This window comes from Desmodus rotundus, chromosome 10, assembly GCF_022682495.2.
Source record: "Desmodus rotundus isolate HL8 chromosome 10, HLdesRot8A.1, whole genome shotgun sequence".
Classification (NCBI taxonomy): domain Eukaryota; kingdom Metazoa; phylum Chordata; class Mammalia; order Chiroptera; family Phyllostomidae; genus Desmodus; species Desmodus rotundus.
The window spans coordinates 2,435,913-2,453,547 of NC_071396.1; the positions used below are offsets into that span (position 1 = coordinate 2,435,913).

Sequence of the window (17,635 nt, forward strand, 5' to 3'; positions counted from 1 at the left end):
TTAATGGCTCTTCGAGGTGAGATTGTATTTATTTTTATGGCAGTGACATTGTAGCTATGCAGATGATTCCCATCAATCTGGAAAGGTCTGACATTACTCAGTAACCTATAGAAACAATAATAATAGATGGTACAGACTTAAAGAGATAAAGGTAGTTTCACGAAAATTTATTTTTATTGAGCCGTAAACATTTGATGAGTACATTCGGGATTTACTCCTATAAAGGGTTCTAAATCTTGGAGAGAAAAAAGATGAAAAATAATTTTTCAAGGTGACAGACAGGCTTATGAATGAGAAGCAATTTTTTGCAAGTCAAGAGAAAAAGTATTAAATAGAACATTGGGGCATTAAAGTATCTCTGCCTGTTCACAATGTTACATTTCAAAATATTTTTAATTTTTAGTTTAAAAAGAAGTTAAAATTAGTTAACTATGAAACAAAGGATGGAAACAAGAAAAAGATTTTCAGATGTTGCTAGATGATAAAATCGTAATCTTTAAACAATTGGCATAACATCCATATTAAGTCACACAAAATATGTTACTTTGAAATAATTTTGATTATTATAACTGTGTTCTGCTTTAAAAAGTGCCTTTCAAGGGAATTTCTTCCTTGGAATAGGCGTTGAGTGAGGCTTGTGGGTTACCAGAATCGGTGACGACCCATAAATTGCCATCTTACCTTTTACTTTGGTTTCTCCCATTTCTCCCCCTTTCAGAGCGTTATTAGTGGACCAGCTCCTTTAAAGTCATGTTGCCGGGTTGTTTACTAGTGCTTAAAACTAGAGCTGGAAATGCAGTTGGGAGAATGTGCAGCTAGGAAGGCACCGCACTATGGCGGTTTTGAAGTTGAAAGAGTATTCTCTACGAGCTGAGAATGCTGAACTTGATCAGCATATGGTGCAGGCGAGCCTCATCCCCACCGGTTCTTTTGTCACGTTGCGATTGTTGCCAGCTTAATGGCAGTTGTGAGCCACCGTCCTGGATGTGGGGCTAGTCCACCCTGGGGAGGAGAGGAGGAAGCAGCAGTGTGGATTATGGAAATATGGATTGATCTGAAAAGAGGCCCCTTGTAAAAGGACGGGGCTCAAAGGAAGGCCAGGAAAACCGATGAAAAGATGATGGAATAGACGTGAAAGTGACCATGGGAAATCTTCCCTTTCATCTCCAGCTGCTGCGTTTGGGGAGCGGGAGCGCATTGGTGTGTTAAGGGAGAGCCCAAGGAGGCCAGATTAACAGCATTATTTATTAGACCGGTGTCCGTTTTCAGTGGGATAAAATATGTGCATTTGAACAGGCTTGGCATATGCGAGACTTTTTCAGCCTTAAAGCCGTAACGTTAGGTATGATATACCATAGCAATATTTCAGGTAGCGTGTGCGGCTTGATTAATTTTTAACCTTTAAATAGGCGTAATTTAAAAATTAACTTCGTGTGTGTTTTATATTGAGTGTTTTAACTAATTGTGATGGCGAATCGTGTCTTTGAAATGTGAATCATTTCTGTTGCTTTTATAACTTAGTTCCTCAGTTCCGTGGTCACACGTTTATTCACGTGCATTTTTCTAGACAAGTGGTAACAGTGCACCTGCTCTTGGTGAACCCACGGAGCGGTGACGTGCATCTTCACCCTCGGCCTGTTTGCCCAGAGGTGACAGTCTCTGGTGGTCACGTGTGGGATGCGGACACGGTGCATGTACACTGTGACCCGGGTCATTGTTCCTGGCGTGCGTGTGTGCAGTGAGGTCCTGGCCTGATTCCGAAGTTCAGAAGAGGTTGGGAAAGAGACAGCACGGCGCACAAAACTGAGATGTTTGGGTGGAGGATCACCGTTGGAGGGGTTGGGTGTTTTCAGTTTTGCACGTGCCGGGGTCCTGGTAGGGATGCCTTCTGGGCAGCAGGAAGCCTCTGGCATTCTGGAGAGGGTGAGAAGTGGCTCCACACAGGAAGAGGTAGCTGGACAGGGTTCCGAACCTCGCACCAGGCTGAAAGCCAGACTTTTGTCCCTGTGTGCAGCTGTGAGATGAGCTTCCCCTTTGGGGGCTGAGGCTGAGGCCAGACCCTGGAGAACACCAGTGGAGGGGGAGGCACGGAGCAGCCCACAAAGGAAGGACAGAGGCAGGGGAGCTAGACATCTGCGGGTGGGGGGCGGTGCTCGTGAGTGGGGGACACTCAGGCGGAAACCTTGGCTTCACGAGTCGGGACAGGTCGCGGTCATTTTTAGTCCCGAGTGTCTTGCATGCGATGGTCCTGAATCCACAGGAGTTAAACAAGTGGATGTAGCGTTACGCACCACAGAGAAGCACCACAGCACGAAGGCCGGAGACCACTGCAGACTGCGAGGACCCAGCTGCAGGAAGGCCCACCTTACATTGAAGAAAACTGTCAGTGAAAGGAAGAGCTGTTCCAGTTCTGCGTTCAGGCTGACCGGAGGCTGACTCTAACTTCACAGATTGCCCTTGCCTGCTTTTACAAATAAGTCACTCCTGACTTTTTAATTACTCCTTATTTCTCATCTATTCCGACAGAATAAGATATTGTAAATAATAAACAGAAGGTGTGAGATAATTTTTTCAAAAGGAGTATCAGTTCTTCCCTGAGAAAGTTTGTCAATCACTATATATACACATGGTTTCTCGGTTACGGAGTGAAATCCTCTACAAGAGACTCAGGAAATTGTGTTTTCTCTCTAAGGTCATTTGTGCCCAAGTGGACGGGACTCAGTGAAGAAAATGCTTTGCTCTTTGGTGAGACCTGTTTGGTGGCTTTCTGTGTGAAAGAGCCAGTGTTCACAGTTCTGTTGCTCTGGGAGAGAACTGAGACCAAAATCAGCACCTTTATTTATAACCTCGGCCAAAGGCCAAAGGTGATGTCAGCAGGGAATGTGAGCTCAATTTTTATTTCAAGAGGTGGACATTCTATAATGGGTGGGGCAGGATAAGTTTGTGAAATAATAGCTCACAGTGTTTCTTTTCAGAGTTTCAAGGGACAGTTCTTTTAAAAAACCTCTCATGACTTCAAATTTAATTGTGGTTTGACATATTAAAAATCATGGGCATGTCCGTTTTTTATAAAAGAAAAACCCTGTGTAATTTGACATAACCTAAAAAAAAGATCAGAGTTCTGGGACACTTGTTGTAATAAACGAGCTTAGACATCAGGAGCCTTGTTTTTTGGTTGGCCAGTGGGTTTTTGGCCGAGGGACTTAATTTCAAGGGACTAGAACTACTGGGGGCAGGGAGACTCACATGGGTGACTCCGTGTCACGCCATTTCTTCTCCCCCCTTCTTCACGTGCTGGCCAGGCTCAACTTCGGTTGTGAAGCACTCATTGAATAATCTTCACTCTTCATATATGGGCACAATATCCACCATGCAGAGACCAAGTAGGCACCAGATGTAGGTACCTGCTGATTATATGTTGGGACCTACATGTAAACAAAGTTAAATATATATACATACACATATATATATATGTTATATGCGTGTGTGTATAAATATATATATATATGTATTTATGTACACACATACACACACACACGGTAGGAATAATGGTTAGAAGCTTCAGCCTGAGGTCAAATCCTGACTTTAACATGTGCTATGTAGCTGCGTAACATTGGACAAGTAACTTAGTAGTCTCTTTGACCTTCATTTTCTCCCCCCCCAAATAAAAGGAAGCTTGCAGCTGTTAAATCACAGTTGTTTGGACTGTCCACCCAGGCAAATCGATTCTGCTGGGGCTGAGTCCATACCGTGTTACATGAGCTCAGTGGACTTTGTTCAGAGTGCTGTGCCAGGCTCTGGGCAGGCATTAGGGGAAATCCAACGTTGAGTAAGCCCTCGGGAATTTGGAGATTCGTTTGTTTCAATTGTTCGTGCCAGTTGTAACAACTAGGACTTTCTGGTTCGCTACTACCTTCATTGATCTCTGGTTATCGACTGATGACGTAGTGTGATGCTGATACCAGAAGCGGCTGAATACCCTGTACCCTCTCTCTTGGTGCGCATCATTAGGAAAATAAAGATACGATGTTTTCATCCTTGTGTGAGAAACACTAGTGATTGCATACCTTGGGGATATTATCATAAAGTTGCTCGTTGAGGGGAGTGTAAACAGTAGGAAGAATGAGTTGCTCATCCACAAACATTGAGAATGACACAGTCCAATGTCCCCTCGCTCCATGTCTTCCCACCAGTGCCGTTTCCTTCCTTGTCTTTGCCTGGGCCGGATTCTGTCTCCCGAGCACCCGGAGTTTATCTGGCTACCTCCTGGCTGCTCCAGTTTCCTCCTACATTTGTCTTAACTCTGTGCCCTTCTCTGCATTCTGGATGCAGCTGTCTCTGTCTTACTTCGGGCCACCACCACGTCCCTCGGTGACTGCAAATCCCATTGGACTTCCTGGCCTCAGTCGAACCCTTTCAGAAATCGGTGCTCCGCACTAGAGCAGAGCGATCTGTCTAAAATCCGGGCTCAGTCATGCCCCCCTTGCTTTAAACCCTGCAAGGCTTCCCTATTTCTCTTAGCGACCATGAATGATTATCCAAACTGAGACACTTCTTGATTAGCTTGCTTTTGACTGATAATTTGCATATGGTGCAATGCAGATTGCAAGTGCCCGATGAAACGAGTTTTGACAGATGCGTACACCTGTGTAACTCACATTCCGTTAAAGGTTCGGACTCTGCCACTCCGGAAAGTTCCCTCCTGCTGATCCCTGGTTACTCCCTGCGCCCCCTGCCCCACCTGCACTGCCTCAGATTACCACTGTGCTGAGTTCTATCACAGTGAAGTGTAACGATGGATTTGTGCATGTTGAGCCATCCTTGCATCCCTGGAATACATCCACCTGATCATGGTGTGTGATCCTTTGAAGGTATTATTGAATTCAGTTTGCAAATGTCTTGTTGAGGATGTTTTGCATCTATGTTTATCAGGGATCACGGCGTGCAATTTTCTTTTTGTGGTGTCCTTGTCTGGTTTTGGTATTAGGATCACGCTAGCCTCACAAAATGAGTTTGAAAGTATTTCCTATTCTTCATTTTTTCTGGAAGAATTTGGGAAAGGTGCGTACTAAATCTTTGAATATTTGGTAGAATTCACCAGTGAAGCCATCTGGTCCTGGGCTTGTGCTTGTTGGGAATTTTTTTTGTATTACTGATTCAATCTCCTTAGGAGTAACTGGTCTGCTCACACACTCTCTTTTCTAATGACTCAGTCTTGGAGGGTTGTATGTTCCTAGGAACTTGTCTGTTTTTTCCTGTGCTGTCCAATGTGTTGGAATATAATTGTTCATAGTAGCCTCTTTGGATTTTTTGTGTGTTTCCGTGGTATCAGTTGTAACTTTTATTCTTTTCTTTCTGATTTTATTTACATGAGCTCCCTCTTTCTTTTTTTGATGAGTCTAGCTAAGGGCTCGTCATCTTGTTTCAAAGAACCAGCTCTTATTCTCATTGGTTTCTTTCTATTGTTATTTTAGTCTATTTTATTTATTTTTGCTCTGAGTTTTATTATTTCCTTCTACAGATTTTGGGCATCATTTGCTCTTCTTTTTCTAGTTTCTCTAGATGTCCAGTCACGTTGTTTACTGGAGATGTTTCTTGATCTCCAGGTAGACCTGTATCGCTATGAACTTCCCTCTTGGAGATGCTTTACTGCATCCCATGGATTTTGGGATGTTGTATTTCCATTTTTATTTGTCTCTAGTGTTTTTTGATTTCCCTTTGATTCCTTCATTGACCCATTGGTTGTTCAGTGGCGTGTTGTTTAATCTCCACATATTTGTTATTTTTTCAGTTTTCTTTTTGTAATTGATTTCTAGTTTAATAATATCGTGGTCAGAAAACTTTAAAAAATGCTCTGCCTATTGTGGATCACCGTTGCAGGGGTGTGGTTTCCTGCAGGACGGAGTCTCTGCCTCTCCCGCCTGTCTCGAGGTCACCCCCAGTCCCGTGCCGTGCGGGGCGCTCAGCTCGTGTTCAGAAGGAGCTGTTTCAGGTGGAGCTGTGATTTGGTGTGTGTGTGAGAGCAGGTGAGTCGCTGTCATCCTGGGCCTCTATCCTGGACCCTCCATACCTTTTAAATGCTTTTCTTGATCTGAAATTAATGAGGGAAATGCATTATGCCTTGTATTTGCCAAGTGAGCCACCTGACTGTAAACACATATGTTTTTATAACGTCGTCCTGCCCTGCTTCGATCCCGGCTTTTCCACCGGCGTTACGTTTGACCACAGTGATGGTTGGTGGACGGCAGGGGTCTGAAACCGATGCTTACACTACCCACGCCCTTGATCTTTGTATGTCAACAGCACAGTTCTTTTTATAGCACAGGATTTAGGCTTCATGGCAGTTACTTAAATCTTCCAACAGTAAAGATTCATTTTTAATTTTTAATAGAGAAAAACAACTTGATAAGAGTTAACAGTCTGAACAGTGTTAGGGTCGGAATTCATGGTCTGGCAGTGGTTTCCTAATTGAAGGAGGAAGGATGAAAGAGAAATTTATTTCAAATAGATATATCACATAAAAGTAAAAACCAAGAGAAAGATGCCGCAGTGGGCTCAGTTTTTCGGACAGTTATTCTTTGGTTGTAAGTTGAAAATATATTTTCTGAGTTTAATGAACTTCTTAAAAAAACACGAGAAGATGTTTGAAGAGGCTGTGTGTACAGTTTGCCACACTAACGTAATTCCTGCTTTTAATACAGTGCACCCCGGGTTAACACTCCTTCACCACCTGGCCGTGCCCCTGCGGGTTTGCTGGGCGTCCCCGAACTTCCCAGGGTGCCTGCTCATGCTCAGTAGCTTGGTGCATGGTTCCTGTGAGAAAAATAAAGGTGGTTGTTTCTCTCTGTAGCGCACAAGTAGATCGAATACCTGGCATTAATTAATTCTCACTTATTTTGGGAGATAATATCCAAAATTAAGTAGTCATTTTTTAGAAACCTATGCCCTTTGTGAATAGTATTAAAATTGACAAGTATCCCTCCTTGTTACAAAATGATTCTGAAAGTGTTATTCAGATGGATTACATGGATATTTCAAAATCGTCCATATAATATTGTGGTATATTTTTCTTGAGAACTTTGGTATAAATTTAATTTATAGCTTATTAAAATTACTGTGAGGGACCTTCAGAAAGAAACTATGGACACCTCACTCAAGCTTCCTTGTGTGTCGTGGTTGGTGGAAAGCGAGCAGGCTGGAATGCTGATTTTCTCAGGTGTAGGCTGAGCTAAGCACAGGCAGCCCTTTCCTCACCAGCAATGAGTTCCGTCCCCAGTGGCTTTGATCTTGGACTAATTAGATGGAATGGGAACGTCAGTGGAGGGGCTTCCGGGAAAGGGTTCCTCCCGGGTGAAAAGAGACTCACAGAGAGAGATGCTGCTTTGACTGGACAGGGCGGTGACTTCACGTGATGTGTCGAAGTCTGGCAGCTCCTTTTGTGACCAGGAGGAGAGGGAGCTGAGGACACAGCCACCAACTCAGGACAGTGGAGCAGAGGGGCGGAGACCCGAGTCCCCTAGGCGGGTGTCAAATTCACTGGTCCCTGAGCAAGTCTACCTTGTCCCTTCTTGTGCTGAGAGAAGAGCTGCCCCTTGTACTCATTCAGCACCCTGACCTGACATGGTCTGTCTTATTCCTGAGTTACAGGTGCCGTTCCAACTGAGCGAGTCAGGGCCCTGAAGGCTCCGTAGTGTATACAGACTGTGCACTGTTTTTATTTATTTTTAGAGCGAGGGGAAGGGAGGGAGAAAGAGAGGGAGAGAAACATCTGTGTGTGGTTGCCTCTGGAGCACCCCCTATTGGGGACCTGGCCCACAACCCAGGCATGTGCCCTGACTGGGACTCAAACTAGCCACCCTTTGGTTCACAGGCCCACACTCAGTCCACTGAGCCACACCAGCCAGGGCTCAGGTATGTTTTTAAGACCCTCCCAATTGATTCTTATACTCTCCTATCTTCCTCCTAATCTATTCTGCCCTCCCACTGAGAGCCTCTAGAGCAAGAGAGTCATGGAATTGGAGTAACAGGATTTGATGGATGATTGATTGCATAGGGTAGATGATTGATCATAGAAAGGGAGGGGTAGACAGCCGCCATGTTTTTGGCTTGGGTATCTGGGCAGAGGGTGTTGCCATTCTAAGTGATAAGGGCAGTAACTGAAAGGATCACGTCAGTGTTGTCCATTCGGCATGTCTGGGGAACGTTCAGGATTTGGTAACAGAAAGTAGTTAGATGTATAAGCCTGGAGTTCACAGACAGATCGAAACCGGAAGACCAAGATATGTGCTCGCTGTAGTTGGCCCCGTGGATGTCGACGAGCGCGCCGGGCAGGTGTACGGACTGCGGGTGGCACAGAGGAGTGTGTGGGACACGAGGAACCTCAGAGAACGCCAGGGTCCCAGCGCAGGGCAGGGGCAGAGCCTCAGAGATGGAGGAAAACCAATACTGGTGCCAACGATGACACACCTCACTTCAGCTTAGGAGGTCCTCACAGAAGTTTCAGGACCTTTGTAGTCCGGGAACTATAATTAGGAACTAAGCTTTACATATTTTAGCTTTTAAAAAGAGTAGATTCTTAAACGCTTGTTTCCCTAATAGTTGGTCAGTTTATAATGCTGAATGGTAACCTCGTGGGATACAGGTTTAACATGCCACACCACCACTAGTAGCTTACTGTCTTTTTCTCTCACGAGACCAACTTGATCAGAATCCATATCAGAATTGAATAACAATAAAAATTAAAAAAAAAATCCATATCAGAATTGATACGGAGCTGGGGCCAAAGCCACAGCGTGTGATTTCTATCCACCCGCCTTTCGGGCGTTTACCTGGTGTAGGTGTACTGTTTTGGGGAAGTATGCAGGTAGACATGTTTCTGCACCTTTTATTTTATTGTTCATAATTTATGTTCTGTTTCTTCTCCTTTGTTATTTTTATTGTTAACATTTGACATGTTTGTCAATGTGTTCTTCCCGTATACAAATAAAATACTTTAGCAAATTAAGAGGATTTTGAAAACCCAAAGAATTTTTCTTGGCTAGGAAAATGAGGCATTCTGTGAAAACCAAAGCCTGTAGAAACCCGGGGAAAAATAACGTTTGAAGGGTATTATTGTAAACCTTTTGCGTAATCCATGGATGCCAGCCTAGAAGTGTGTGTGTGTGTGTGTGTGTGTGTGTGTGTGTGTGTGAGAGAGAGAGAGAGATCAAAACAAAGCACAGGACAACTTTCAATCAACATTATCGCCAAGAGGATCTTCCAGAACTAATTGCATGTCTCTTACTCCCCTCTCCAACTCTCTCTTTCTTCCCCTGGCTCTCTCTCTCGCCACCCACCTCTCTCTTTTCCTCTCTCTCCCCCTCTTTTTTTTGCCTTCAGCTCGAACAGCACCTGTAATTAAGGAGGCACGCAGAGCCCTGGGAGCGAGGGCGGGCTCCCACCTACTGATCTGTGTAAACCGGGCTCCCACTGTTGGGGGGAGCAGTTGGCTGCTGAGCTGCTTTGTCGCCGGCATAAGCTGCGAGGGGACTTTTTTGTCTGCACTGTTTATACACGAGTCTATAGACCTGCTGGCTGGCTGAATTTTAAAGAGTGCGGAGGTTTAAAGACTTGTCCCCCGAGGGGCGCGTCTGCCAGTTGGGAAGCGAGCGGAGGCTTTTGCAGAGCGTGTGTGTGTGTGTGTGTGTGTGTGTGTGTGTGTGTGTGTGTGTGTGTGTTGCTTGTGGAAGGAGGCGGGTGGGGGAGGGGGAAAGTGTGTGGGAGATGGAGCCACTGAGGGAAAACCTTCTTAATTTGTGGCTTAGAATGGATGTGAGACAGACTACTCCTTTTGGTGTATTTGGAAGCAGGCGATGCATTTGCTACCTGTGTGCCTGCCGTCACAGGTGACGTGAGCGCCCTGCGGGCGTCAGCTGCCCGGTGTTCGCAGGTGCGGCGAGCGTGTACATGGCCTCACGCTTGCAGCACTAGGTGGGGACTGGCAACGGCCACACCAACGGTTCTCACTGGCAATGAAGCATTTTCAGTTTCAGTAATTTCAATCATTTCAAATGTAGCTGCTCTTCTAGTTACATTTAGCAAAGTACTGTTAGTGGTAAAACAGTTTTTCCAAAGACGGGGCCATGCTCTTCCAGGCCCATGTGCCCAAGCAAACGAGGCGCAGGCGCTGAAGACGGAGGCCTCTTTTCCACACGGTCCTCTTGCTGCTTCAGGGGCGCAGGGCTCTGGGAGCCTTCTGAGGTGTCAGTGTTGGAATTTTACGGTGTTTTATCCTCAGTGGAAACCTTACTACAGTCTGGGTTTGAACCGAACCTGAGAGATTCCACTTTAAAACACTCGATCCTGTTTCTCTGTAGGGTTTCGATATTTCAGGATCGGTGATTTCACTGGATGTGGGTGTTCTTGGTAAAGAGTTAATGGGTAAGGTATTTTTGGGGGAGAGGGGGTGACTGCAGCCTTAAGATATTGGCACTAATTTCTTTTTAACAGGAATAAAAGGCTCATAAATCTCCACTTTGTCTTGTAAAATTACCTGGCTTTGAACTCGTATGATGTTAACTTCAATTCTAAGGTTTAATGTAAGGATCAGAGTTAATCTTAAGTTGTTTTTCACATGGAACAAAATAGATCTTTTTCTATTTTTGGCCAAATGGCTGACAATTATTTGCATTTTGTTATAACTGTGAATATGTGTATGATTTCTAAAAGCGTTAAAAATTATTTTAGAATGACTGTAAAATCCCTGCGGGTTTCAAAATCAATAAGGTTATTTTCTGTGCTTAACGGAAACATTGGTTTTTACATTAGCCAATTTTTAAATGAAAGTGCACAGAGTAGAAGCTGTGTTGTTTTAAATTTAAAGGCTCATTTCTAGATATACGTCGAAGAGTTTTATTTCAGATATAACTTAGCGTTCCTGTCGCTGAGCTTACCAAGAGTTGAATCACTAAATGTGCTTCTGCGGCTCGAGTCTTTTTCTAAACCATTTTCCTGTGGGGCACGTCGAGTTGTTATACCTCTCAGTAATTCATTCTGCCGCTAGCTTCGGTGCCTTCGCTCCGCCTGCATTTTAATTGAAACAACATTTCTATTTCTGAGCCAGGATCTGTCAGAAGTCCCTGTGGCTAGTCTGTGGGACCAGTAGCCTCCCCATATGGTGCGGCGCTTCTTGTAAAATCCATATGGCCTTGTTGAGGGGACCCCAGCGGGGAGGTGAAGGGTGTTAATACCCTTCAGGCCAGGCCCCTCCCCCCTGGGGCCTGCCGCATTGTCCCCGCAATCTGCCAAGGCCTGCAGTTCATTCCTTTTTCATAATCAATTATTTTAGTCTAGGGCCTGGGCTGGTTTTCTTAAGAAACAACCCCCTCCTCTTTATCCCCCTAGAAGATATCTCAAAAAGGTTGTAAGTGCATCTTTATAAATATTCTAAAGCTTTTCTTCTTTTAAATTTGCCTTCCAGGAAGTGCTCCAGAGTGTGCCGAAGTTCTGTTTCCCCTTCGACGTCGAAAGGTACAACAAAGTCATCACTTCAGTCATTTTGCCCATCTCAGCGAGCACTGAGAAATTACTGCATGTTTTTAAATGAAACGAAATGCCCTTTCTCTTTATTGCCAGCAACAACAAAAAGACTAGAGGCTCAAAACGAAATCATATGGGGGACGCAGAGGTGTTTGAAATCCTCACATCCTTTGTTTTCTCCCCTGTGGCCGGTTAGGACACGCCTTAAGGTTCCTTCTGTGCTTCAGGGGCACAGGCTACCGCTAGGCCCTTGCAAAAGAAAGCGTGATACTGCGTCCTTGATCGGAGCCTTAGAACTGTGCCTTGTAAAATGAGCGGAATACACGCTGGCTCCCATCTCCCCTCACCCTGATTCAAGAGACCATCTGTGTGATACGGGAAACCTGAGGACTCTCCGACTCCTGAGAACCGCTGTAGAGACACAGGGCCAGTTCCGGGGGTGGGGGGGGGTGCTGCAGGGGCCTTGCCGGCCCACCTGAGCACCTCGCTCTGTTTGCGCTTTGCTGAGAAAGCACCCAAGGGGCGGAGCGCTGCCTGTGTGCAGTGGGACTTCACACGGCACCCAGCCCTTCGTGCCTCACGACGAATCGTTCATTTTTTAGGGGATCCACACACCCTGTTATCCGTGTTTTAAAGAACGTGGCAGGAGGGGATCTACAAGAAAATATATATTTAGGAAATAGTTTGCTAAAGATCAGTAAAAACCTAGATTTTTACAGTATTAGTGATGATATGCGCGAAGGAGGGGCTAATGGCTCCCAGAAAGTGTTTGGTGGGAGACTGCCTCGTTTTACCTCCTTCTGGGGGCACCGATCGTACCTGCCTGCCGAGGTCGCAGTTTTCAAATTCGTAGGGAAGACGAGGTAAAGGAGGAGGACCTGGGAAGGCATGCTGGGAGCCTTGGGCGCTGGAAGGCACAGGAGGTACTAGAGGTTGTTCCTGAGGGTTGTGAACATTCTTAAAAACTGTCCACTTAAAAGTGTATTTGTTAACTGGTCAGTATTCCTCACAGTTGAAAATACTGAGTGGTATTGGCCCACTAGTAGTAACTTACTCTTTCACATAATTCCTGTGGCTATTTCGGAGCTGGCATTTAGGTGTCGCGGATGTTCCGTTTCAGGAAGAGGGAGCAGATGTCCATGATGGTTGTCTCAAGGCACTGTGGTAGCCGGTACCAGGGAATGTCCTCGTGTATTTTAAATTGTAATCGATCTCCTGCACAGTGATTTGCCTTGCATCGTACGACGGATGCAGCCTGTCAGCTACTGTGCCAGTGTGACACTTAGTTCAAATGATAACGATCTTGGTAGTAAGCTCTCGTTGTAGAAATTGCATTCGTATTTCATACTGGGAAATTCATTCTCATTGGAGAGGTGGCTGTAGGAGAGGAAGCTAAAAGAGGCCAGTGGTCCCCTGCATGGCATTTCACGGGGGAGAATGTCGACAGAAGGAGCAGCAGTCAGCGCTGGTGGCCGCACTGGATTCCAAAGCAACATGCTTGGCCATCTCAGCGTCTTAGAAGACCAGGAAGGCAGGCCAGGAGTGGGCGGTTCCGTCACCACGCGCAGGCTCTCAGTTCCACAGTGGAATCGTTTTTTCAGAATTGTGAAATATTTATAAGTACTTTAGGCTCATGAAAACTTAATGGTGAAATATTATTCCAGATTGCTTGGTCCGAAAGGTGGTAACTTATTTTGATATTTGATTCATGGTTTAGTTCAAGTTCACACACTTGACATTCATTTTCATTGGAGCACGTAGTTGTAGCTTTAAGAACCAACTGATTAGAAAGGAGAAACCAATGCTACATACAAACATATTCTTGCTTTTGTTTTTCTTTATGAAAATTCTTATATAATCCTTTATGTTTTCAAATATTACTGTATTCTAGAGTGTCTCAAAATCAAGTTGGACAGCACTTCACCTTCGTGCTGACGGACATCGAAAGCAAGCAGAGATTTGGGTTCTGCAGACTGACGTCCGGGGGCAGAACTTGCTTGTGCATCCTCAGGTGAGTGTCTGTAGTGGAAACGTAAAATCGACACGCAGGACGTCACCGTCTTTGTTTTGTACTTTGGTATGCTTGGGATGCTTACAAATATGCTTAATTTTTTCGTATTTGTTTTTGCTAACTTCAAAAGAGTTGTAAAATAATTTTATTTACTTTCTACATATAGCATCAATTAGCTTTAAAGATTTACCAGTAACAGTAGAATTTTTCATGAAAGAGGTGGCTTTTTTAAAGATTCATTTTTGGGGGTTTACTCCTGGAAAATTAAATATTTAGATAGGAGTTCAAATAATATATGCTTCACATGTTCAATAGGCTGCAAAAGTCTTAAATTCATGAGTTCATTTCTATCACTGACCCTGAACTTGGATTTCGGGAAGTGGCTTGCTGCTTTGGGCAAAGGTTGCAGACTGCTGACTCTGGGCAGCAGTGTTTAGACTGTTTTATTTGGCCAAACACGGTGTGCTAAAAATGTAAGAAGCTGTTCCTAACCTTACACATTTTAGTGAAACTTTGCATAAAATTCCTGTTTCTAATTCCTTTTCCTGAATGGGAATATTTAGCAAAATAGAAGTCCTTCCCAAGAGCAGCAGGAAGCTGGACGTCAGCCGCAGATTTTGGTTGTGTCCTGAGTCTGCTCGTTAGCTACCAGGTCCAACCTGCCCCAGTTACTCGCTCCCATCACCTGACTCGGTAGACAGCGAGGCTGTGTTTCCTGTCTGCACACCCAGCCTCGGAGTCGCTGGCTGTTGAGGAGGAAGGATCCCAAGGCTTAGCTGTCCCTTAGCAAGTCCTGGTGAATCGGGAACCCAAATTCTGTAACACAGTCAGTGAAAGTAGGACTCTGCGCCATGCTTGTAGTTTGGATATTGGCCCAGCCAGATTCTGTGGGAATGTTTATAGAGAAGGAAATCACATTTAGTCACTAGAACATTACAAAGAGAACTTCGGTACAGAACGGACGTCTTCAGGACGTTTGCTGGAGTTGGGAACATTCTTTTCAATCTTCAGAGGGAGTGTTTAACTGTCTTGTATGTGCTAGCGTGTGGATGGATGCGCTCCCATTCCTCCTTCAGCCACAACTGTCCTGTTGGGCTAACAGTGGTATCGAAAACATGTTTTATCCCCGAGAGTATTATGCTTCAGACAGGGTTGGTTCTCCCCATCGGGAGCCCGTTGGTGGGGCACTGGGGGCTGGGAGTGGCGCGGTGGCGGAGGGTGGGGAGAGCCCCATGCAGGTTGCGTTTCAGGGTGAAAGTTCAAAGGCTGGAGTGGGAAAGGGAGTCGACCCTCACACGCTCTGCCTGCACAGGTTTGCCCTCAGAGCAGGACCAAGGCTCTACGTGCTTCCTCATTTTTCTCTGAATTTTCACATCTTTTCATTGAAGAAAATCCGACATACAGAGAGGTTTCAAGACTAGGACAATGAGCTCACACACGCATCACCCAGATTCTCAGTGTAAACCTGCTTCTGTCCCCCCCCCCCCCCATGCATGCACACGTATACACAGTATTCTATCCCTTCCAGGTCCGAGCGAGGAAGTCTGCACAAAATGCTGTAGCACTGCGGTCTCATTCCTGGATGATACTCTTATAACACTTAAAAGTAACAAATTTACCTTAGCGTTCCAAGCTAAAAAACGGACACACTGAACGTTCTATAAAAATAAGGGTTCTTTTCTCCCTCCTGAACTTCATGTTATTATATGACTTGAAACTAAATATATTTGATTTCTGGGCTTTGTTCACTTTTTGGAAGAAACATTAGGATTTTGGTTTACTTAATATGGGCGTCGCTATTTAATGTTGAATGTGCAGCCACCGTGGTGCCCTTGGGCTCCTTACGTGACACGTCAATCCTAGTTTAATGTGATTTCAAAAATACCCTAACGTGTACTAGTTTAAATCCTACCATTATTCGTATTTAGAATTGCTTTCAGATGCCGGCAAAAATGCAAGAAATAACTTTTTCCCTAATTTGATGAACATAATTTTACCACTATAAAATTGTCGCCAAGAGTCCAGAATGAGCTACTCCAATAAAGACGACAGATTGATGGTTTGGGCCTTTGTAGTGGCACCCCCCCACCGCCCCCACCTGCCCCCCCTTTAACTCCGACCATACTTTAAGCCTGCACACTCTTCCTTTGGGCAAATCCCTTAGAAGCAGAATGTTTCAATTTTACACATTTTGTGTCAATTTTCCGGGCAGAAAAACAGCCTCTGGACATTAGACGCCCTGCCACGGAGAGGCAGCTTCCTTAGTTTTATTTGATTACCTGAGTGAGGTTCCTGCTGGCCACTCAGACGCTCAGCGGTTACCTGACTCCGACAGGAGACGTTTCCTTTCCTTTGTTTAACCTTTGGCTTTGCAGTGGAAATGTTTTATCAGCTCTGCAGCGGGGGTGGGGGGGGCCTCCACTGTGGGGGAGCCTTCCCGCCTGCCCCAAAGGGGCCTGTGCTTCTCCATGGGGAGCAGCCCTTGTCTCTACAAAAAGTTCAAGACGTAATCTTCTCACTAACCTTTGAAGAATTGCCTGCCTTTTGTTTTAAGATAATTGGTCCTGACGTATTTGTTTTATATTTATATATGTTTATAAGACTATGAGAGTCACAGTTATTCCCCATGAAAGAAATCACATTGTTCGGTTTTAGAAAAGCTAAAGTAAAATACTTCATTCAGTTAATATAATATGTTGAGTACATTTTTAACAAATTTCTAGAATTTTTGTGGTTGGTTATAAGAGAGATTTTGACTGTCTTTGGGACTAAAATTTAATGAAAAAATACTTTAACTTACTGATAATCAACTTAAGTTCATCTTCACAGTTTGAAAGGAAGTTGAGAGGGGAGGAAAGTATGTGAAGTATGTAAAGATGAGAAAACCGGAACATTTAATGGAGTGTTTACTGTATTTGGTGTAGAAAAACCAGGATGATCCTGGTTTTCCGTGGTCCGAGTCGGGTGCACAGGACCGTGTAAGGTCGCGCAGAGAGACCGAGGGCCACCTCCGATCAGGACGTGTGGCTTTGAGTGGAGAGCAGGGTGGAGACAGAGCAGCCTTCCACGCCCCTTTCGTAGATGAGGCCTCACCTCACTGGGAACACGGGTCTGAGCGACACCACGAGTGGGACTTTTCTCGGCCACGTGAAGTGGAAATGTGAGCACGAAACGACAAATGAAGTGGCCCTCTATCCGAGAACTGTAGTGTGTCTGTGTAGACCGTCCTCCGGGAGAACTATTTCACAGTGGCACAGTGAGGATGGAAAAGAGGACGTGGGGTGTCCTCGATATCAGCAATCACGCGGCAGAGGCCATGGTGCGGTGGCTGCCCTCCAGAAGCCCGGAGCTGGTGGAGTTCGGAGCTGTACCCTGGCCAAAATGCTGTGCAGTCGGTCCCCACGCGTGGCCGGTAGTTTCTCTAGACCAGGAATTCCAGGTCCCGGAGGACTTACCCTCTGCATTTAGGAGATGCTCTCTCCCACTTTCCAGGGTTGCTGTCAAGAGGTTCAGCGAGATTTCAAATCCGATCGCTCAGCGTGTTACCTGTTTTGTCTCTTTGGTGCCTTTCCGCCCCCTGTTCCGGAATTTCACTCTGATGCTCCGATTTGGCTGATACTCCACAGTTCACCCTGTGGGGCCCTTTCAATCCGGAGACTCCTGTTTCAAATTCTGGGAATTTTTCCAATAATTTTTAAAAAGAAATTTGTATTCCCCCCTCCCTGTTTTCTTTCTCTTTGAAACTATTAGTCAGCTACATGATAGTCGGGATCGAAGCCCTGGTCGTTGAACATTTCCTCTCCTATGATCCGTCTGTTTGGCTCTTCTTTGTCATACCAGGAGGCTTCTTGCTTTCATTTCTAAGCTTTGTATTGATTTTAATTTTTTTGCCTTTTATATTTTGAATTTTAAGAGCTCTTTTTTTGTTGTCTAGTGATTATTTTACTTCTTTTTTTTTTTTACATTTCCCTTTGTTTAGTAGCGTCCTGTTCTTCATCCGGCTCTTAGGGACACGGATGACAACTTGTGAAGTCCTTGTCTCTTATGTGTGCGGCCTGCGCTGCCCACAGTTCCTTCCACACTCGCACGGGGTGTCTGCCTTTCCCC

At 45.1% G+C, this 17,635-nt stretch overlaps 1 protein-coding gene across 5 annotated transcripts in view; it reads left to right on the plus strand.

Moving 5' to 3' along the window:
• Positions 1 to 17,635, plus strand: part of DENND1B (DENN domain containing 1B) — a 139,181-nt gene that overhangs the window by 39,154 nt on the left and 82,392 nt on the right. For all 5 annotated transcript variants that reach the window (XM_053913258.2, XM_053913260.2, XM_053913259.2 and 2 more), the window contains 2 exons: positions 11,459 to 11,508; positions 13,409 to 13,528. In XM_053913258.2, the coding sequence (XP_053769233.1) occupies positions 11,459 to 11,508; positions 13,409 to 13,528 (170 nt within the window). The remainder of the gene's footprint in view (positions 1 to 11,458; positions 11,509 to 13,408; positions 13,529 to 17,635) is intronic.